The 23676-nt window shown below is 45.2% G+C and overlaps 1 protein-coding gene across 2 annotated transcripts in view; it reads left to right on the plus strand.

The window, feature by feature from the left end:
• LOC144612293 (regulation of nuclear pre-mRNA domain-containing protein 2-like) overlaps positions 1-23676 on the plus strand; it is a 56178-nt gene that overhangs the window by 25496 nt on the left and 7006 nt on the right. The window contains exons 3-10 of one of the 2 annotated variants that reach the window (XM_078431865.1): positions 976-1124; positions 3240-3278; positions 4403-4455; positions 7688-7829; positions 11494-11669; positions 14569-14860; positions 18705-18923; positions 23148-23363. In XM_078431865.1, coding sequence (XP_078287991.1) covers positions 976-1124; positions 3240-3278; positions 4403-4455; positions 7688-7829; positions 11494-11669; positions 14569-14860; positions 18705-18923; positions 23148-23363 — 1286 coding nt within the window. The remainder of the gene's footprint in view (positions 1-975; positions 1125-3239; positions 3279-4402; positions 4456-7687; positions 7830-11493; positions 11670-14568; positions 14861-18704; positions 18924-23147; positions 23364-23676) is intronic. The other variant, XM_078431866.1, reaches the window with a different exon arrangement.

Raw genomic sequence — 23676 nt, forward strand, 5'->3', positions numbered from 1 at the left:
ATTATTGCCTTTTTGCATATCTTTCATTCAACTGTTCTAGATCGGTCTACATCACCGTCAATATCTCTTGTTTCCCTCCCCTCAGATTCTCAGTCTGAAGAAGGGTCTCGTCCCGAAACGTCACCTATTCCTTTTCTCCAGAGATGAGTAGGTTACATGAAGGAAGGAACTGCAGATGCTGGTTTAAACCGAAGATAGGCACAAAAAGCTGGAGTAACTGTGGGTCAGGCAGCATCTCTGGAGAGAAGGAATAGGTGATATTTTACGTTGAGACCCTTCTTCAGACTCTGTAGACCTTCTTCCTCAGTAGGTTATCATCTGTTTAACCCGAGAGTTCACGTGCTGGGGAAACAGGGTAGGAAAAATGCCCAACATAGGATATTAGGGAGGGAAATAAATAGAGGTGTCATGGCACAGCTAGCGTAGGTAAGGTAAACACTGGAGGTTGTAAATAGCTTCAAATAATAACATTAATAAACCCAGCTGAACTGCAGGCTTCCGTATCTACTGAGAGGGAATCGAAGGTATCACAAAATGCTGGAGTAACTCAGCAGGTCAGGCAGCATCTAGGAGAGAGGGGATGGGTGACGTTTCGGGTCGAGACCCTTCTTCAGACTGAAGAAACGTCACCCATTCCCTCTCTCCTAGATGCTGCCTGACCTGCTGAGTTACTCCAGCATTTTGTGATACCTTCGATTTGTACCAGCATCTGCAGTTATTTTCCTACACTACTGAAGGGGAATAGTTGTTCACAGTTCTGTTTATATTTTTATCCGTTACAACTGAGTGACATCTTTGGAGGAGAGATTTTCAAGGTGACAGGGTATGGGTAATAGCACAAACCTCCCTCCTGCATAACTCAAATACATTTTATCTGATAATGAATTATCAAGTGCCCCGCAAGCTGAGCAATCTGTAGTGATTCCAAACTGGAACCGACTGACAAATGGTTGTTTACTTTTTGACGTTCTTCAGGGATCCTTCGATTCGTAAATCAGTGGAGCGGATATTTACAATATGGGAGCAGCGGAGTGTCTACCCTGAGGAATTGATCGTGGATTTGCGTGCTGCTCTCGGTAAGGCAACCTCTGCAAAAACGACATCTCCTGACCGACAGAGAACAGGTAATCATTATCTCAAGCAGCCTTATCTTCGAGACAGTACCGCCATTCACCGTGATCATGGCTGATCATCCACAATCAGTACCCCGTTCCTGCCTTCTCCCCATATCCCTTGACTCCGCTATCATTAAAAGCTCTATCTAACTCTCTCAGAGAATTGGCCTCCACTGCCTTCTGAGGCAGAGAATTCCACAGCTTCACAACACTCTGAAAAAGTCTTTCCTCATCTTCGTTCTAAATGGCCTACTGTAGTGCGTCCGATAGCGAATGGATGTTGCAGACGGAGTTTATTGCATAGTTCTAAAACTCCGTGACAATTCGCAACACTCAACTCTAGACAACTACCTAACGTCTTACCTTTACAGAGTTCAACGCTAGACTCTCGAATCTACCGCGCTATCACACCTCGTGACATCGCTAGCCAATCCGAGGATTCGAACACTTCTAGCCAATCCCTATGTCCCTACACTACCCCTTATTCTTAAACTGTGGCCCCTGGTTCGGGACTCCCCCAACATCGGGAACATGTTTCCTGCCTCTAGCGTTTCCAATCCCTTAATAATCTGATATGTTTCAATAAGATCCCCTCTCATCCTTCTAAATTCCAGAGTATGCAAGCCTTCAGGTGGACTATGTTGTCACCTTTGGTCCCTTTCTTTAGTCTCTGCACCAGCCCTTTAGTTTTTCGGACAAGGTAGATCGGTGACCACGAAGGATATGAGTGTCTCCAGCCTTGTACTTAAAGTACATCTAGTACTTTATTAGTTTGTTGGAAGCCCTGCATTACTGTTCCACTCTCGTGAACTGTTCATCCGGTTTGTTTATTAAATATGTGTTTTGAGCTTATCCTGCAACTTGCTATTTTTTTTGCTGAGCTGTACATCATCAAAACATCGTGCTCCTTTGCATTATAAAACTTTAAATATAACTTTAATTATAAAACCTGAATAAGATTCCTGTGGATACCACCCAAATTTGAAGCCTGCTTTTTTTGCGGTTACTCATAGTTAACTACGTGATGCTTATGTGCACAATTTTCACGACACTTGCAAAATATGTACCTTGTGCAGTGATGTAGAGACAAAATCTAGTGAAGTGCACACTATGGGAAGGATAGGTCAGATAGTTAAAGATAGTTAAGCTGCAATGTCCATTTCTGTGCAATAAAATTAACATAATTGTAAGTAAACATTTAAAGTGTAGTTGCTTTCATTAACTTTCTCTAACTTCAAGTAACCCTTGCATTCCCTCTCTCTCCATCCCTCCTCCTCGCGTGTACTCCTGTTAATTTCACCGTTTGTATTCCTTGTCCGCAGCCAACAATGGACCATTGTGGGTTTCACCTTTCCTGGGTCGCCAATGGCGGCTCTGATTTGTTCGGTACCTTTTCATACCTCTGGTTTCCCTCTCCCCGGGGCTCTCAGCCTGAAGGGTGTCAAGCCGAAACACCAGCTGTCCCTTTTCTCCAAGAAGATGCTGCCTGACTCGCTGAGTTACTCCAGCATTTTCTGTCTATCTGCTTTCCTTCAGGTTGTGGGCCAGTTTTGCTTTCCCATTTCAACTTTCAAAAACAAAAAAGATACCTGCAATTAAAAGAGAAAATGTCAAGAAAGCCAAGTTCAGTGACCTGAGGCAGTGACCATTTAGTGAAAAATCATGGAACGTGGAACATGAGCACTCTCTACAGATGCTGCCCAATTGACTTAGTGTGTAGGAAGGAACTGCAGATGCTGGTTTACACCGAAGATAGACACAAAAAGCTGGAGTAACTCAGCGGGACAGGCAGCACCTCTGGAGAGAAGGAATGTGTGGCGTTTCACGTTGAGATCCTTCTTCAGACCTGAAGAAGGGTCTCAACCTGAAACGTCACCCTTTCCTTCTCTCCAGAAATGCTGCCTGTCCCGCTGAATTACTCCAGCTTTGAGTCTATCTTTGACTTAGTGTTTCCAGCATGTGCTATTTTTTTAAATATCTGGCTTCCCAGTCCACAATGTTAGTCTTTTGTTCAAATGTAACGGCCTGCTGCAGAGCGACAAGTAAAAGGCAGTGGTTACAAGAAGACTTCAGATTGAGCAGGCACGAAATTCACTATTTTTCACTTGTTTCCATTCATTTTAGTGGGACGAAAGACAACTGAATTTACAAAAGTGAAACCAGGTATGGATAAAACTTCTGGCAGGAGGGGAGATATATTCAAAATCTGATTATTTACTACAACATTGAATATATGGAGACATTGTCTACTGTTGTTGTTTCAGCTTACTCATGAAGCTGACAAACAAACTCTTATTTTGGGCCTTGTAGGATACTGTGGTTCTTGCTCTTTCATTGCAAGGCTGTTTTGTCTGCCACTGAAATGTCCATCACTGTATCTATTTAATTAATTTAAATGTTCGTGATTAGATTAAACACAGCTCAGAACTGATCATTAAGTTCTGAGCTGTATCACACGCCGTTTCATCTATTGGTCTCCTTCACTGAGAAACTGCTCATTCTGGACTTCCATTGCCCTGAACCTCTGTAGACTTCTTTCAAAGCACTTGAGTTACTGCAGTTCTTTTCCAACTGATGTACACCAAGATAAATTAATAGAGATAATGTAGAATTGTTGCTTCATCTCTATCCTTGCTCTTGTTTGCATTCAACTTTCAAAAGACAGACACTTAATAGATCCCCTTCCAACTGTCCCTGTACCAGCCAAAGTCTGGGCTTTGAGGATGGGGAAGTTGAAGGGGTGGATATTCCCCTGGGAATTGGGCGGTGGGATGTTTGGGATGGGGTGACCATGACCGTGGTGCCAGAATCGACTTTCATCCAGGCCGCTCCAGAAGTTGCAGCAGGATCTGGGTCTGTTTTTCTTCTTCCGTCGTAACCCGGTGGGGCATTTGCAGGACGCGTCCTGCTCCGCCCGCTCACTTGCACCTGAGAGCTTCTGCGGGCACTGCTTCAACGGTTACATCGCAGCGTCACAGAGTACTGTCTGCTTATGGTTCAGGTAACACGGACTGCTACAGTCAGTGAGAATCACAGCTGAGCCCTGAGACCTAACTGCTTCATTCCTTTATTACTCTTTCAGTTTTGAGTTCTGTGTCCATATGCTCTTTTTTTTTTGTAGTTGTTAGTGATATTCACTGGAGACATCTTTGAGAGACACTTGTTTTACAGTATTGTGGGTGCTCGTTGTTACAAATTAGTAAAACATTAATCACACCGATGTATAATTGCTCCTATGGAGCTGCGGTATGCAGAGCTGATGAAATCTCTCTTTCTTTCCCTCACAGTGAGCAATAAAACAAGAGTTGTCGTGAAGTCCAAGATACTTGCTGAATTCAGGGTGAGTGTTTTAATTTTTGTTTTCTACTTCCCACCTCTCTAGTTGCTGGGAGTTGGGTTCTACGGTTATTACATCTGTCATTTGAGGTTATACTGAAGTGCGCATGCCTCGATCGTCACTGTTTGCAGTGGATTGCAGAGAGCACCGTTGCACAAGGGTGGGTGGGCGGGCGAGGAGAGGAGAGGAGAGGAGTGGGACGTCAGTTTACAGGTCGGCCGCACGTCCAGGCTGGATACCCTGCAACAGCCTGGGGCTCGCCTGGAATGGGCACCGCTCATAATGCCTAAAGCATGCACTGGATGCTTAAAGGCGCATTGGATAGACACAAAAGGCTGGAGTAACTCAGCGGGACGGGCAGCGTCTCTGGAGAGAAGGAATGGGTGACGTTCGGGTCGGGACCCTTCTCCAGACAGTCAGAAGAAAGATCTCAACCCGAAACGTCACCGATTCCTTCTCTCCAGAGAAGCTGCCTTCTTCAGTAGAATATTTCTATACATTGCTAATCGGGGATGTGCTTGGGTATGGCAATACTCTACTGAACTGTAAGAATAGAATTTCACTATGCGTTTGCACTTCACACAGGTGACAATAAAAGCACTGTTAAGCATTGTGTTCTCCGAATCCCACCTGCACAACAACAACCTGCATTTATTTAGTGCCTTTAAATCTTCACAATGTGAATGTAATCGTCCACCTGACCATGTTGTTTTATAATGGGTAGGAAGAAACTGCAGATGCTGGTTTACACCGAAGATAGATACAAAATGGTGGAGTAACCCAGCAGGACAGGCAGCATCTCTGGAGAGAAGGAATAGGTGATGCTTCGGGTCGAGTCCCATCTTCAGTTTGGGTGACGTTTTCGGGTTCGAGGCCCTTCGGAAAGTCAGAAGAAGGTTCTCGACCCGAAACGTCACCCGTTCCTTCTCTCCAGAGATGCTGCCTGTCCGGCTGAGTTACTCCAGCTATTTTGTGTCTGTCTTTTTGTTTTATAATGACCTCCCTGCTCATCAGAAATATCACTGAGGTCTTTTGCCTGCACCCAAGAGCAGGCAAGTAAATTATAGACAATAGGTGCAGGAGGAGGCCATTCGGCCCTTCGGCCACACTTATCCATTCAACGTGATCATGGCTGATCATTCTCAATCAGTACCCCGTTCCTGCCTTCTCCCCATACCCCCTGACTCCGCTATCTTTAAGAGCTCTATCTTGCTCTCTCTTGAATGCATTCAGAGAATTGGCCTCCACTGCCTTCTGAGGCAGAGAATTCCACAGATTCACAACTCTCTGACTGAAAAAGTTTTTCTTCATCTCAGTTCTAAATGGCCTACCCCTTATTCTTAAACTGTGGCCCCTTGTTCTGGACTCCCCCAACATTGGGAACATGTTTCCTGCCTCTAACGTGTCCAACCCCTTAATAATCTTATATGTTCCGATAAGATCTCCTCTCACCCTTCTAAATTCCAGTGTATAGAAGCCTAGTCGCTCCAGTCTTTCAACATATGATAGTCCCGCCATTCCGGGAATTAACCTAGTAAACCTACGCTGCACGCCCTCAATTGCAAGAATATCCTTCCTCAAATTTGGAGACCAAAACTGCACACAGTACTCCAGGTATGGTCTCACTAGGGCCCTGTACAACTGCAGAAGGACCTCTTTGCTCCTATACTCAACTCCTCTTGTTATGAAGGCCAACATTCCATTGGCTTTCTTCACTGCCTGCTGTACCTGCATGCTTCCTTTCAGTGACTGATGCACTAGGACACCCAGATCTCGTTGTACGTCCCCTTTTCCTAACTTGACACCATTCAGATAATACTCTGCCTTCCTATTCTTACCACCAAAGTGGATAACCTCACACTTATCCACATTATGTGGAAAATGGCACAATTTACAGTGCAGTACTTCCCGATACTGCAGCGAGAATGCAGTGAGCCAATTTGCTGGCATGAGTCTTGATCTTGTGAGCTAGAGATTCAGTGGGAGTGTTCCCACACTGAGCCACATCTTGCAGATCGAGCAAAGTAAGTTTAGTCCCCCCCTTTATCCAGTCATTTACCCATAAGCCTTGCAATTCCTTGCATGTATCTCATTGCCCTGCCACATTTACACTACTGAATATGAAATATGTGTGTGTGTTATAAGGTCATAAGTGATAGGAGCAGAATTAGGCCATTCAGCCCATCAAGTCAACCCCGACATTCAATTATGGCTGATCCATCTCTCCCTCTTAACCCCATTCTCCTGCCTTCTCCCCTGACACCCGTACTAATCAATCAAAAATCTATCTCTGCTTTAAGAATATCCATTGACTTGGCTGCCACAGCCGTCTGTGGAAATGAAATCCACAGATTCATCACCCTCTGACTAAAGACTAGTTAGTGTCAAGTTAGGAAAAGGGGACGTACAATGAGATCTGGGTGTCCTAGTGCATCAGTCACTGAAAGGAAGCATGCAGGTACAGCAGGCAGTGAAGAAAGCCAATGGAATGTTGGCCTTCATAACAAGAGGAGTTGAGTATAGGAGCAAAGAGGTCCTTCTGCAGTTGTACAGAGCCCTAGTGAGACCGCACCTGGAGTACTGTGTGCAGTTTTGGTCTCCAAATTTGAGGAAGGATATTCTTGCTATTGAGGGCGTGCAGCGTAGGTTTACTAGATTAATTCCCGGAATGGCGGGACTGTCATATGTTGAAAGACTGGAGCGACTAGGCTTGTATACACTGGAATTTAGAAGGATGAGAGGAGATCTTATCGAAATGTATAAGATTATTAAGGGGTTGGACACGTTAGAGGCAGGAAACATGTTCCCAATGTTGGGGGAGTCCAGAACAAGTGGCCACAGTTTAAGAATAAGGAGCAGGCCATTTAGAACTGAGATGAGGAAAAACTTTTTCAGTCAGAGAGTTGTGAATCTGTGGAATTCTCTGCCTCAGAAGGCAGTGGAGGCCAATTCTCTGAATGCATTCAAGAGAGAGCTAGATAGAGCTCTTAATGATAGCGGAGTCAGGGGGTATGGGGAGAAGGCAGGAACGGGGTACTGATTGAGAATAATCAGCCATGATCACATTGAATGGCGGTGCTGGCTCGAAGGGCCGAATGGCCTCCTCCTGCACCTATTGTCTATTGACTAATATGTGTTGCAGCACTCATTGGCATGAATGACCCTCAGGAAGGGTGCTTTAGAATCGAGGGGATATGTGTTGGAGTTGACTTTGTGATCATGTCTCCCATTGCAGCCTCCAGCTCTGATTGATCAGCTGGGAACATACAAACAAGCTGAGGACGAGCGAGAGTTCAAAGAGAAACAGCTTGGGAGCCTCCGCGTGGATGTGTGCAGTACAGAGACCTTGAAACGATTAAAAGGTACAGCTCTGAACAGTAGGTATACCTGCAAAATATTGGCTGTGTGGAGGGAGGTGTGAACTCTGCATTTTCTTGTATGTACGTTTTCTTTGACATGACCCTGACATTTGCACTGGTTTGTACACTGTTGGACCATGTCACAGTGGAAATCTCGAACACTCTGTCCCGACTGTGCGGCTTCTGGGCTCTGTAGGAAATCCAGCAGTGGAGCTAAAAAAATCCTGAGATTTGCCAGTATTATTCCAGGAGATACGTGAAGGAATGAGTAACATTTCAGGTCTAGAAACTTCTTCAGACAATGCATGTGTGTGTATATATATATATATGTGTGTGTATATATGTGTATATATGTGTGTGTGTATATATGGTGTGTAAGAAAATAACTGCAGATGCTGGTACAAATCAAAGGTATTTATTCACAAAATGCTGGAGTAACTCAGCAGGTCAAGCAGCATCTCAGTGCGTGTGTATATCTGCCTGTATGTGTGTGCATGTGTATATACGTGCACGTGTGTGCGTATATATAGACATATATATAAGAAAATAACTGCAGATGCTTGTACAAATCGAAGGTATTTATTCACAAAGTGCTGGAGTAACTCAGCAGGTCAGGCAGCATCTCAGTGCGTGTGTATATCTGCCTGTATGTGTGTGCATGTGTATATACATGCACATGTGTGTGTGTATATATCGACATATATAAGAATATAACTGCAGATGCTGGTACAAATCGAAGGTATTTATTCACAAAATGCTGGAGTAACTCAGCAGGTCAGGCAGCATCTCAGGAGAGAAGGAATGGGTGACGTTTCGGGTCGAGAAGAAGGGTCTCGACCCGAAACGTCACCCATTCCTTCTCTCCTGAGATGCTGCCTGACCTGCTGAGTTACTCCAGCATTTTGTGTATAGACATATATACATATAGACATATATACATACATGCACACAATTATTTATTTGTTTTTGTTGTTAAGTGTTCTGAAAGTCGGATATCAGATGCATTGACAAAATCTTAGCGTCGGGTGGAGCTAAGTTAGTTTTGTTTAGTTTAGGTATTGTCATGTGTACAATGAAAAGCTGCTGTTGCATGCTATCCTGTCAGCGGAAAGACAAACATAGAAAATAGGTGCAGGAGTAGGCCATTTTGCCCTTTGATTAAGTGATTACAACAGAGCCGTCCACAGTGTACAGATATAGGATAAAGGGAATGACGTTTACAGAAAGGTCAAGCCCGATTAAAGCTGGGGAAGGGGCTTTGCTCCCTGTCAGAAGTTTACAGTGGAGTTTTGCGGTGTTGTTATTCTGGTGCAGTCAGTCCCATAGCATGGAAACGGGCCCTTCGGCCCGACCTGCCCACACCGACCAATATGCTCCATCTACACTAGTCCCACCTGCCCACACCGACCAACATGCCCCAGCTACACTAGTCCCACCTGCCCACACCGGCCAACATGTCCCATCTGCACTAGTCCCACCTGCCCACACCGGCCAACATGCCCCTCTACACTAGTCCCACCTGCCCACACCGACCAACATGTCCCATCTACACTAGTCCCACCTGCCCACACCGACCAACATGCCCCATCTACACTAGTCCCACCTGCCCACACCGACCAACATGCCCCATCTGCACTAGTCCCACTTGCCCACACCAACCAACATGTCCCATCTGCACTAGTCCCACCTGCCCACACCAGCCAACAAGCCCCAGATACACTAGTCCCATCTGCCTGCATTTTGGCCCATATCCCTCTAAACCTTTCCCATCCATGTACCTGTCCAAATGTTTATTAAACATTGTGATAGTACCTCCCCTGGACCTTGCTGTTCAGCTCTGAGATGGTCTTGGCCTTATGTAAGTTCAGAGCTGCGGAAAGCGTCTACAAGCCAAAACATTTACGCAAATCGGGGCCATTGGATAGGATTTCTGTTTGTAGAAACAAGGACTTGCAGATGCTGGTTTACAAACAAGGACGCAGAGTGCTGGAGTAACTCAGCCGGTCAGCCAGCATCTGTGGAGAACATGGACAGATGACCCTTTTGGGTCGAGACCCTTCTTCAGACTGATGTGAGTTAGTTTGTTCCGTGAGATGTGGTGCCACCACGTGAGAGCAACTTACAATGACAGTGCTTCTTCTGAAAAACAGTTGAAGACCCTGCAGTTACAAAGCATTGTTTCCAGATATCTCTACTAGCTGGGTCTTTTCCAAGTGAAATCATTCCAACAATCACAAAAACGGCACGGTGGCGCAGCGGTAGAGTTGCTGCCTTACAGCGAATGCAGCGCCGGAGACCCGGGTTCTATCCCGACTACGGGTGCCGTCTGTACGGAGTTTGTACATTCTTCCCGTGACCTACGTGGGTTTTCTCCGAGATAGACAATAGGCAGTGGGTGCAGGAGGAGGCCATTCGGCCCTTCGAGCCAGCACCGCCATTCAATGTGATCATGGCTGATCATTCTCAATCAGTACCCCGTTCCTGCCTTCTCCCCATACCCCCTGACCCCGCTATCCTTAAGAGCTCTATCCAGCTCTCTCTTCAATGCATTCAGAGAATTGGCCTCCGCTGCCTTCTGAGGCAGAGAATTCCACAGATTCACAACTCTCTGACTGAAAAAGTTTTTCCTCGTCTCAGTTCTAAATGGCCTCCCCCTTATTCTTAAACTGTGGCCCCTTGAGATCTCCGGGTTCCTTCCACACTCCAAAGACGTGCAGGTTTGTAGATTAATTGGCTTGGTAGATGTAAAAATTGTCCCTCGTGGGTGTAGGATAGTGTTAGTGTGCGGGGATCGCTGGGCGGTGCAGACCCGGTGGGCTGAGTGGACCTGTTTCCGCGCTGTATCTCTAAACTAAACTAAAAAAGCATGGGTAAAGATTTAAATATGCTGGACTAAAAATGAGTGTGGGTTACTGCCCAGAAATATGCACAAGTGCAGCTAAATTTGCATGTAATTTATATAGTTAAATACAGTGGTACCTGATGTGTAGATGCTTTGACTTTCACTTTATTTTTTAATGATATTTAAAATGATATTTGTTATGCATTGTTAGTCAAAAGTCATCTGTCCTATTGATCTGTAATCTGATCTGAACATTCAACTTGCTCTCCACATTGATTTCAGAATGAATATATCTTTTTATCTTCATGTTCATAAGTGATAGGAGCAGAATTAGACCATTCGGCCGATCAAAGTCTACTCTGCCGCTATCTCTCCCTCCTAACCCCATTCTCCTGCCTTCTCCCCATAACCCCTGACACCCGTACTGATCAAGAATCTATCTGTGCATTACAAATATCAATCGATTTGGCCTCCACAGCCTTCTGTGACAATGAATTCCACAGATTCACCACCCTCGCGTGACTAAAAAAAATCCTCCTTGACTTCCGAAAGGAACGTCCTTTAATTCTGAGGCTATGACCTCTGGTCCTAAACTCTCCCACCAGTGGAAACATCCTCTCCACATCCACTCTATCCAGGCCTTTCACTATTCGGTAAGTTTAAATGAGATCCCCCTTCATCCTTCTAAACTCCAGCGAGTACAGGCCCAGTGCCGTCAAACGCTTCTTGGCTCATTCATCCCGTCCTTCGTAAAGCCGGCCATGATGTGACGTTGATCAACTGAGTAATTTGTACAGGGAAAACGCTTGCTGAATGGGCTGTGTTATTTTTGTTCTGCAGATCGTGCTGGGGGGAAACGTTTCTCCAAAGATTTTGAGGAATCCAGTTCCAAATTGGAAGATTTCTGTGCAGAGCTCGAGAGGGAAGTGAATAAGACCCCACCTTTAATCGAAGCTCTGGAAAACGCGGAAATCTTCTACGAGGCTCAGTACAAGGAGGTGAAGATTGTAGCAAATGTAAGCATCGTGTCAGATTCCTGGCGAGATCTCATGCCAAATTTTATGGGATTTCCAACACGTGTGTATCGTGAAGCAACGTTATTTACTGTTGGTCGGTTTCTCATCATGCTAACTTGATCTCTCTATAATCTGTCAGACTTTTTGCAAAACCTGGCTCATCCTTATTTTAAAGTTTCTTAACCTTGTATCATTATGGACAACAACGTCAGATTGGGTGGCAGCGGTAGAGTTGCTGACCCGCAGCGCCAGATCCCCGGGTGCTGTCTGTACAGAGTTTGCACGTTCGCCCCGTGGGTTTTCTCTGAGATCTTATCAAAACATATAAGATTATTAAGGGGTTGGACACGTTAGAGGCAGGAAACATGTTCCCAATGTTGGGGGAGTCCAGAACAAGGGACCACAGTTTAAGAATAAGGGGTAGGCCATTTAGAACTGAGATGAGGAGAAGCTTTTTCAGTCAGAGAGTTGTGAATCTGTGGAATTCTCTGCCTCAGAAGGCAGTGGAGGCCAATTCTCTGAATGCATTCAAGAGCGAGCTAGATAGAGCTCTTAAGGATAGCGGAGTCAGGGGGTATGGGGAGAAGGCTGGAACGGGGTACTGATTGAGAATGATCAGCCATGATCACATTGAATGGAGGTGCTGGCTCGAAGGGCCGAATGGCCTCCTCCTGCACCTATTGTCTATCTTCTGTTTCCATCCACACTCCAAAGACCTACAGGTTTGTAGGCTAATTAGCTTGGTATAAATTGTAAATTGCCCCTAGTGTGTGTAGGATAGTGTTTATGTGCGGGGATCGCTGGTCGGCGCGGACTCGGTGGGCCGAAGGGCCTGTTTCCGTGCCGTCTCTCCAAACTAAACTAAATAAAGCAATCCATTGATAGCGGCGATTGAGTTGCATACTTGATGAATATTTGACATTCCTGCCAGTCTTTGTGTTGGGAATACTTCATAAACTATCCCCAAACTTCTCAACATCTTTTTGCTTTTGTTGTATAGTTGTCACGTGTTCATAAGTGATAGGAGCAGAATTAGGCCATTCGGCCTACCGAGTCTACCACGCCATTCAATCATGGCTGATCTATCTCTCCATCCCAAACTCATTCTCTCCATAACCCCTGACACCCATACTAATCAAAAATCTATCTCTGCCTTAAAAATGTCCATTGACGGCCTCCACAGCCTTCTGCGGCAATGAATTCCACATTCATCACGCTCTGACTAAATGAATTCCTCCTCATCTCCTTCCTAAAGGAACGTCCTTTTATTCTGAGGCTATAAACCTCTGGTCTTAGACTCGCCCACTAGTGGAAACATCCTCTCCACATCCACTCTACCCAGGCCGCTCACTATTCAAAATGTTGAGCACTGTCGAGCAGTAATTGAGCAGGCTGCTTACCATTGACTCCATCTGCTTCTCACGCTGCCTCAGCGAAGCCAGTAGCATAATCAAAGACCAGTCTCCCCCCCCCCCCCCCCCGGTCACTCCCTCTCCCCTCTCCCAACAGGCCAGAGCTACAGAAGTGTGGAGACGCACACCTCCAGATTCAGAGACAGTTTCTTCCCGGCTGTTATCAGGCAACTGAACCGTCCTCTCACCAACTAGAGAGCAGTCTTGACCTACCATCTTCTTCATTGGAAACCATCAAACTATCTTTAATTGGATTTTACTGGACTTTTACCTTGCATTAAACGTTATTCCCAATATCCTATATCTGTACACTGTGGACGGCTTCATTGTAATCATGTCCACTCTTTTCGCTGACTGGATATCACACAACAAAAAGCTTTTCACTGCACCTCGGTACAGTTGACAATATTAAACTTAACTAAATCAAACTCTGCAGTTTGGTGTAATTGGGATTGTCTTTTCATGTAATATTTCATAATATTATGAAATATTACATAAACCAAGAGATCTTGCCACTATGCAGAACGTGCAGAGTTGTGAATCTGTGGAATTCTCTGCCTCAGAAGGCAGTGGAGGCCAATTCTCTGAATGCATTCAAGAGAGAGCTGGATAGAGCTCTTGAGGATAGCGGAGTCAGGGGGTATGGGGAGAAGGCAGGAACGGGGTACTGATTGAGAATGATCAGCCATGATCACATTGAATGGCGGTGCTGGCTCGAAGGGCCGAATGGCCTCCTCCTGCACCTATTGTCTATGCACATTGTTATAGACAATAGACAATAGGTGCAGGAGGAGGCCATTCAGCCCTTCGAGCCAGCACTGCCATTCAATGTGATCATGGCTGATCATTCTCAATGATGCACAGATAGTCTTTCTAACCAAATTTTAATTATCAAAATAGTCAGTGTGACCATTGCTGTTTAAATGTGACCACCCTCAGATTAACCTGAATCTGTTACTTCTCGTCCTGTCCCTGCACATTGGTTTCCTTTTTAATGAGGTGGACAATTCAGTTTAGGTTTAGTTTAGAGGTACAGAGCGGGTCCGAGTCCGCGCCGACCAGCGATCCCCGCACATTAACACTGTTCTTCACACACCAGGGACGATTTACACTTATGCCAAACCAATTAACCTACAAACCTGTATGTCTTTGGAGTGTGGGAGGAAACCCACGTGGGTCACGGGGATAAAGTACAAACTCCTTACAGACAGCACCCGTAGTCAGGATGGAACCCGGGTCTCCGGCGCTGTGAGGCAGCAGCTCTACCCGCTGCACTGGGGTATTGTCCCACAAACACCATTAATCTCTTCTTTATTTCTTTCTATGCTGCTGCAAACCTACAAGCTTGTTACTGGCTTCTAATCTAATTTTTGTAGTTGCTTCAGAGGAAAACTGGGCCAATGGGGGGGGGGGGGGGGAGAGAGCGTTGTTTTAAACCCACTTTGTTTCATCGTTTGCCTCTGTTGCTATCGATTCTTTTCTTGTAGGCGTACAAGACATTTGCCAACAGAGTCAATAACTTGAAGAAGAAGCTGGACCAGCTGAAAACGACCCTTCCAGACCCGGACGAGTCGCCCATTCCCTCTCCGTGCATGGATGCTCCGTCACCCACGGGCTCGGAGTCCCCCGTCAGGCCTGTGGAGGAGGCTGTCCCAGAGCCGGCCAAGAAGCCAGAAGAGAGCCCTAGGCCGCCAACACCGGAAGCTTCCGGTGATAACTGTGACGTGGAGGACATGGAGCTTTCAGACGACGAGGCTGCCGGAGCAACAAACATAATAGGTACCAGACTTTGCAATAATTGTTAGATTAGTTTAGAGATACACCGTGGAAACGGGCCCTTCTGCCCACCACGTCCCCGACGACCATCAATCACTGGTACACTAGTCCGATGCTACGCACTAGGACAATTTATACTGGGCGGCAGTAGAGTTGGCGCCTTACAGCGAATGCAGCGCCGGAGACCCGGGTTCCATCCATGTTGTGTGATATCCAGTCAGCGAAAAGAGTGGACATGATTACAATGAAGCCGTCCACAGTGTACAGATATAGGATATCGGGAATAACGTTTAATGCAAGGTAAAAGTCCAGTAAAGTCCAATTAAAGATAGTTTGATGGTTTCCAATGAAGAAGATGGTAGGTCAAGACTGCTCTCTAGTTGGTGAGAGGACGGTTCAGTTGCCTGATAACAGCTGGGAAGAAACTGTCTCTGAATCTGGAGGTGTGTGTTTTCACACTTCTGTACCTCTGGCCTGTTGGGAGAGGGGAGAGGGAGTGACCGGGGGGGGGGGGGGGAGACTGGTCTTTGATTATGCTACTGGCTTCGCCGAGGCAGCGTGAGAAGCAGATGGAGTCAATGGTAAGCTGCCTGCTCAATTACTGCTCGACAGTGCTCAACACTTTGAATAGTTAGCGGCCTGGATAGAGTGGATGTGGAGAGGATGTTTCCACTAGTGGGTGTGTCTAAGACCAGAGGTTTATAGCCTCAGAATTAAAGGATGTTCCTTTAGGAAGGAGATGAGGAGGAATTCAAACTGTCTGTACGGAGTTTGTACATTCTCCCCGTGACCTGCGTGGGTTTTCTCCGAGATCCTCCCACACTCCAAAGACGTACAGGTTTGTAGGTTAATTGGCTTGGTAAATGTAAAAATTGTCCCTTGTGGCGACAGGATAGTGTTAATGTGCGGGGATCGCTGGTTAGTGCGGACCCGGTGGGCCGACAGGGCCTGATTTTGCGCTGTGTCTCTAAAACTAAAAGTAAATTTACAGAGGGCTGATTAACCTACAAACCTGTATGCTTTTAGTGTGGTAGGAAACCGGAGCACCCGGAGAAAACGCGGTCACATGGTGAACATACAAACAGCGCCCGTAGTCAGGATCGGACACGGGTCTCTGGCGTGTTTGGTTCTTTCTTGAAAGATTCTTATCCGTTTTATCTTGTTCGGTAGCTGTATCCCAGGGATTAAATACTCGCGGTCAGGCTGCAACTATGAGAAAGTTAAAACTTGTAACTTTTCTGTATGTTGTAGTTGCATCCATATATTTTCTACATAATAATCTCCAGTGCTACAATGTCCTCTGTAGTTGATATTTGAGTTGTTCACATCATTCCATGCAGTCTAGTCAACAGTGTGGACAACAGCAGCAATATTGAATTCTTTACCCCTAGAAAATTAGTTGAGATTGCTTAGTTTGCATCTAACGAAGGGTCCCGACCTGAAATGTCATCTATGCATGTTCACCAGAGATACTGCCTGACCCGCTGAGTTACTCCAGCACTCTGTGAAACGTCACCTATCCATGTTCTCCACAGATGCTGCCTGACCCGCTGAATTACTCCAGCACTCTGAAACGTCACCTATCCATGTTCTCCAGAGATACTGCCTGACCCGCTGAGTTACTCCAGCACTCTGTGAAACGTCACCTATCCACGTTCTCCAGAGACGCTGCCTGACCCGCTGAGTTACTCCAGCACTCTGTGAAACGTCACCTATCCATGTTCTCCACAGATGCTGCCTGACCCGCTGAGTTACTGCAATATTTGTGTATTTCCTTCCATCTCTAGTGTTTGATAATTCTTTTAATGATCTCATCTATGCCCATGTTATTTTAGTTTTATTAAATAGTTTGTGGTAGGACTTTATTGTTTGTTTAACATCAAGGTTTCAGTTAAAAAATGTTCCCTTTATTGGTTGCGATTAATTAGACTGTTCTCGAGGCTTTCTTCATCAGGCAGGTTGGTGCGAGTTGAGTTTCCCAGACTGAACATATCAGCTCCCTCACCCAGACTATGTTTTCAGTTGGGTTGAGGGATCAGATAGTATTTAGTCTGGGTGCTCGATCATTTGACAATTTGGAACTGGGATCAGGCCCAGGGTTTTGCTTGCGTGACAGCCACAGAGTCTGGACTGAGACATGACTGGCTGGAAGAGCTCAGCGGTTTCCACACAACTCTTAATTGCCAGTAAGTTATTCGACTGAAATGATAATCCTGAACATGCATAACAGACAGAAGTCTTATGGTGGTGCCCTTCAACCCACCCAGGGCTTTTCTGCAACAAAATCTTTGCAGTGTTTGCGACTGAGATCAAACCACGGATGCATTTGCCTTCAAATCGTGTGACACCCAATCTACTACAATTTCTCATGGACACTCCAGCTCATTGCTCATGCTAAACTCCTTGTCATCTGGAGGCTTGTATACACTGGAATTTAGAAGGATGAGAGGAGATCTTATCGAAACGTATAAGATTATTAAGGGGTTGGACACGTTAGAGGCAGGAAACATGTTCCCAATGTTGGGGGAGTCCAGAACAAGGGGCCACAGTTTAAGAATAAGGGGTAGGCCATTTAGAACTGAGATGAGGAAAAACTTTTTCAGTCAGAGAGTTGTGAATCTGTGGAATTCTCTGCCTCAGAAGGCAGTGGAGGCCAATTCTCTGAGTGCATTCAAGAGAGAGCTGGATAGAGCTCTTAAGGATAGCGGAGTCAGGGGGTATGGGGAGAAGGCAGGAACGGGGTACTGATTGAGAATGATCAGCCATGATCACATTGAATGGCGGTGCTGGCTCGAAGGGCCGAATGGCCTCCTCCTGCACCTATTGTCTATTGAAGCCTTCATTGGAATGACTAAGCTCATCACCATTGATGGAATGAGAAGGAATGGTTCAATTGACAGTCTGAAGCATTGAGATTGTTTATTCTTGGCAAAGGTAGAAGTGGTTCTAATCGTTTAGTCTATTATTGTCAAGTGTACCAGGTACAGTGAGAAGCTATCCAATCAGCGCAAAGACTATATATGATTACAATCAAGCCATCCACAGTGTACAGATAAAGGATATAATGTTTAGTGCAAGATAAGAAAGTCCAGTAATGTCTGATTAAAGATAATTTGGAGGTCTCCAAAGAGGTAGATGGGAGGTAAGGACCTCGCCCTAGTTGGGTGAGAGTCCAGTTGCCTGATTACAGCCGGGAAGAAACTGTCCCTGAATCTGGAGGTGTGCGTTTTCACACTTCTGTACCTCTTGCCCGATGGGAGAGGGGAGAAGAGGGAGTGGCCAAGGTGAGACTGGTCCTGGATTACGCTGCTGGCCTTGCCGAGGCAGCGTGAGGTGTAGATGGAGTCAATGAAAAATGAAATGACAATTTAATGCTTGTATATCTCAGCACACGTTGGATGTTAAACCCAACAGAACAGGATGGAAGATATTTGCAAATAAATCAATCGTGGACAGTCATAACATATCTCAATTTGAACTTTGGTAGACACAAAATGCTGGAGTAACTCAGCGTGTCAGGCAGCATCTCTGGAGAGAAGGAATGGGTGACGTTTCGGGTCGAGACCCTTCTTCAGACTGAAGAAGGGTCTCGACCCGAAACGTCACCCATTCCTTCTCTCCCGAGATGCTGCCTGACCCGTTGAGTTACTCCAGCATTTTGTGTCTTCTTTATTCTGAAGAAGGGTCTCGACCCGAAACGTCACGCATTCCTTCTCTCCTGAGATGCTGTCTGACCCGCTGAGTTACTGCAGCATTTTGTGCCCACCTTCGATTTAAACCAGCATCTGCAGTTTGTCTCCTACCCTATTTGAACTTTCTGTTTTCTTGTTTAATTTTTGCTCTCCAGCAGTGGAAAGAGAGGAGAAGAAGGAGGAATCCAGTCCAAGCATACCGATTGCGAGTCCAAGCCCACAACCTGAGAAGTTGTCCACCCAGGCTGAGAGCACACAGGCAAAGAGCAGCAGCTCCATCACACCACCCCTGGGCCTCCCAAACCTGGCCAACATCGACTTGGGCAAGATCAGTTCCATCCTCAGCAGCCTGACGACGGCCATGAAGAACACAGGTGAGACACAGAGGCTTTGCCAGGCACAGCCTCCATGGAGATACCTCCACACATGTTCACCGGGACCGCTTGCACACTTTAATGTTTTCATCCTTGGCAAAGAGGTTTTGATAATTAATTAGTGTTCAGTTTAATTTGAAAAAGGTCTGTCAGCCAGCTTTGTTTTGTTTCCAGCTGACCTGCAAATGAAGTTTGTGCTTTTAAGAACCATTTTGGGTCGTAAGCACCTGATACCAGCGGATGCAGTGGTGAATAAATGGTACATTAACATCACATTTGTGCTTTGAGTCAAAGTGCAGCCAAAACAGGATTATCACAGCTGTCAATGAACATACCATGGTGGACACAAAATGCTGGAGTAACTCAGGGGTCAGGCAGCGTCTCGAGAGAGAGAAGGAATGGGTGACGTTTCGGGTCGAGACCCTTCTTCAGACTGAAAAAGGGTTTTGACCCGAAATGTCACCCATTCCTTCTCCCCAGAGATGCTGCCTGACCCGCTGAGTTACTCCACCATTTTGTGTCTACCTTCGATTTAAACCAGCATCTGCAGTTTTTTTCTTACACGATGAACATAGCATGGTATTACCTGAAGAAATGTGGGTTGATCTTGTGTCCTTTTCTCGTTTTATATTTAGTCAACAAAAAAAAACTAGTCTCATTCATTTACGTCTTATTGTTGTTGTCAGGTGTTCTGTGCAATATGACCGTTATTTTAATCTGGAGAAACTTTTTTTGCGATAATGTGTCGTGCCATATAAATATAGAGTTTGGGAGTGAAATTCCTTCTTGTTCTGATACAGTAAATTTATTTGTCAGTCAGGAAATAATCGTTACCAAGCTGCTCATCTTCAAGGGAGTGCGCAGAAAGATTAATAAGGGAAATTGTCACACACCTGTGCTGTCATTGATGGCTGCATTTGTCGTTTTATGGGCATATGAGGGAGCATTTTAATTAAATGAGACGGCTAAATAATGCTATGAACTGCTTGTGTTAGAATTTGAAATTTTCCCTAAATCTTCTCATATTTAAGGTTCGATTGCTGTTTACAAAAAAGGACTGATTTCCAAATTGTGCCTTTTATCTCTTGCGACATGTGGATCGTTGTAACTTGGGTGTAGCGTATAATCAATCCTGAATTATATATATTTTAAACAGTTGCTCATCGGAGAACATGTGAGATAACCAGTTTGGTGATTTTATCACACAATAAATGTTGGGGGGGAGAGAAAATCACGCTACAACTAGATTAAAGGTATTGTTGACCATATATAAGATAAATAATGTGGTGCATTTGGTACAAAATACATCTATTCTAACGCAAACTGGATTGACTTCTTAAAAAGTATCTTAATTCTCGCCGTATTGCTTCTCATGACAAATAATATTCGATAATGCAGGCGTGATGATTTGTGACAGGGTTTCTATTCGCCTCTATTTTTGGGTAAAGAAGCTAGATGAATAGAAGCCTAAGGATTCTGAAAAGGAACCTGGATTAGAAGCAATCTCTGAGGACATGAAAGACTGAGGTATTCGTGACAGCAAGTTATGGACGAATGGTCAAAGGGGTGTGTATTTCCTCATTGAAGTCCAAAGCCAGCTCTGAATTGTGTTTGCATTGAACAGCTCTAGATGCCTCAAAACCCAACAGCTGTACTCCAACGTGGATTATATTGCATAAAGATATAATGTTGAGTCCAGTCGATAAGATTAATTGATTTTAAAAAAACTCTTTGCATGTTTTTTTCCCCCAATTTAAAAGCCTTAACAAAGCATATAAACACTGTTGCCTTCTAAATGTGTAAAATAAGAACGTTTGAATTACACTTGCAGAATGTGTGTTGAACTAAATTGTATGTGGATGTAAGGTGGAATTATAAAATATCTGTGAAACTTTCCTTAACTTTAAAAAGACCCTGTTCAGTAACATTTCATTAATTTAATGATGTTAGAGTCGGGAGCTTTTATGGGGACATTCTGACTGAACTAAACTCATTCTAAAAATATGAGCAGATTTAAAGGTTGCCTTCCAACATGATTAATTTTCCTAATAGGATTCAGACTCCAACCAAGAAGCAAATTGCCTTTGTCTATTGTGCTCTCTTCATTAAATGTGTTTCTGGTCTGTCATTATTTTGCGGAAGGGGAAATGAGAGAATCTTTTGAAGTGAAGCTTTTGGTTACTGGCGAATTAATCTACCATCCAGGTAACAATTCCAGTGAGTGTTCTATCCTCATGAAATTAAATTAATTGCAGAAAGAAAGTAGTAAAGGAAAGAAGAGGAGGCAAAGAAAGCATGACTAAAGAAAGTCAACAAAAATAAAATGAATTCCAAAGTATTCTGTTGGCATGTGAACAGCAAAGAAGATTGGAAGAAGAAAATGGGACTTAGAGACCAAAAAAGAAATGTACTCCAACACCAGGAATGTATCAGGTGCTAATATGAGTACTTTGTAATAGTCCAGAGGAAATGGCTGTGTTGAAGTCTCTGTAAAGGAAGGTGTCATGAAGAATCTGGATGGGGAAAAGTAGATGGACAATGCTAAAAAGGTTATCTGCACCGAGACGTGGTACATCGCCTAGTCCAGGCGGGTATCTTCCCAGGTTAGGCACAAAATGCTGGAGTAACTCAGCGGGCCAGGCAGCATCTCTGGAGAGAAGGAATGGGTGACGTTTCGGGTCGAGACCCTTCTTCAGACTGATGTGTAACTCAGCGGGTCAGGCAGCATCTCTGGAGAGAAGGAATGGGTGATGTTTCGGGGTCGAGAACCTTCTTCAGACTGATATCAGGCGAGAGGGAGGTACATAGATAAGGAAGTGTAAGGTGTGAAAACAGGACAAAGAGGATGGAGATCAAGGAACATGTAGAATAGATCATTGTTAGTTGGGAGAAGGTAACAACAAAGCAAACAGAGATATAATGTAGTCGGAGAAGTGGGAAGGATGGAGAGAGAGAGAGGGAGAGGGAAAGCAAGGGTTACTTGGAAAAGTCAATGTTCATACCGCTGGGGTGTGAGCTGCCCAAGCGAAATATTCCTCCAATTTGTGCTGGGCCTCACTCTGACAATGGAGGAGGCCCAGGACAGAAAGGTCAGTGTGGGAATGGGAGGGGGAGTTAAAAGTGTCGAGCAACCGAGTTTACTTCCCAGGTTTTATACTTGCCATCATGGTCTCGACAACAATAGATTTGAAAAATTGAAAATGAGACTTGTAGTGAAAGCATGTTTCAAACTGGAGGGAATGGATGTCCCCATTTCCTATTGGGACCATACCCAATGTGTATTAATGATTTGGACCTGGGTGTATGGAGCACAGTTTCCAAATTTGATCATGACTCAAAGATTGAACTGTGATGAAGATGATAAAATACTTCAAGGAGATATAGACTATCAGGTAACTGTGCATTTGTGCAAAATGTTTGTGACTGTGGTAGACTGTGCAACTTTCCATCATTCTAGGTTTGGTTAGAACTCCAAACAATTGTTGCACTATGCACTATGACCCAAAACATATAAGAAAACTTATTTTGTTCTTCCTATTGTTTTACAGAATGTGGTTTAAGAGAAAAGGCCAGCATTCCAGGGCTGTGGATAGAATTGATAGAAAAATATGTTTAGCAAATATTGTGTTCTATGCATTTAACCTGTTTAAAGCAACAAAAAAAACACGATCAAATTCACTCTTCCAAATCGGGCTGTGTCTCGGTGTAGGGTCGAGTTGTGAGGGGTGGGAGATGGGTTTCAGAGCAGCGTGGAGGGAGGGGATTGCATGCACCTTTGTTCCCGTGTTCTGCCAACTGTACTGATTAGTGGCACCAATCTGCTGGGTGAGCCAAGCCGACCTGACACTGTTCGGCTTCCCCGAGTCTTGCTGTTGGAGAACACAGGTGTGGAAGTCAATCCCTCTACGTCCCACTCCACAAGGTGCTGTCCATTGAGCCCTGCCGGGAACTGTGATTGTGGGATCAGACCCAGGGTCTTGTGCCTCCCGTGTGTAAGTCTACCTCGTCTGCTAGCCCAGGAGCAAGAGGGCAACCAGGTATCTGAGCAAGTATCAGTAGATTCGGGTGGTGATGATTTTCATTAAATTGCACGGTTGAATATTCCGATTTGTTGCTCTCTTGAAGAATTGGAATCTTGTTGAAGTGTTCTGATTGTTGCTCCTTTCCGTTTACAGATTGTCTTGTTACTGAACTTGTCAGGTTTCTCTTTCTTGCCCTCTGCAGTCAGCCCCGTGCTTGGCCAAACGCCGGTGCTTGCTGTAACGTCGGCAGCTTCCCCCGGGCTGCAGCTCAGCGTTGGCCAAAAGGCCCCCGTTCAGAAGCCGTCTCCGGTGCCTCCCAATCCCCTGACGAGCACCCTGTCAAAGGGGGAGCTAACTACGGAGAGCATCCTGTCGGCACTCAGCAAGACCCAGGGCCCTTCTGCTCCAGCACTGCAAGGTAAAGCTGAAGACGGACCGAAGGGACCCTGATCCTACCTCTGCTTGCAGCTGGTTAGTTTAGTTTCGCTCAGAGACGCGGCGCGGAAACAGGCACTTTGGGCCCACCGACCAGCGATCCCCACACGCCTAACACTACCCCACTCACACTAAGGACAGGTATGTAGGTTAATTGGCTGGGTAAATGTAAAAATTGTCCCTAGTGGGTGTAGGATAGTGTTAATGTGCGGGGATCACTGGGCGGCACGGACTTGGAGGGCCGAAAAGGCCTGTTTCCGGCTGTATATATATGATATGATATGATATGATAGGAC

Source organism: Rhinoraja longicauda, chromosome 44, assembly GCF_053455715.1.
Source record: "Rhinoraja longicauda isolate Sanriku21f chromosome 44, sRhiLon1.1, whole genome shotgun sequence".
NCBI classification, from domain to species: Eukaryota; Metazoa; Chordata; class Chondrichthyes; order Rajiformes; family Arhynchobatidae; genus Rhinoraja; species Rhinoraja longicauda.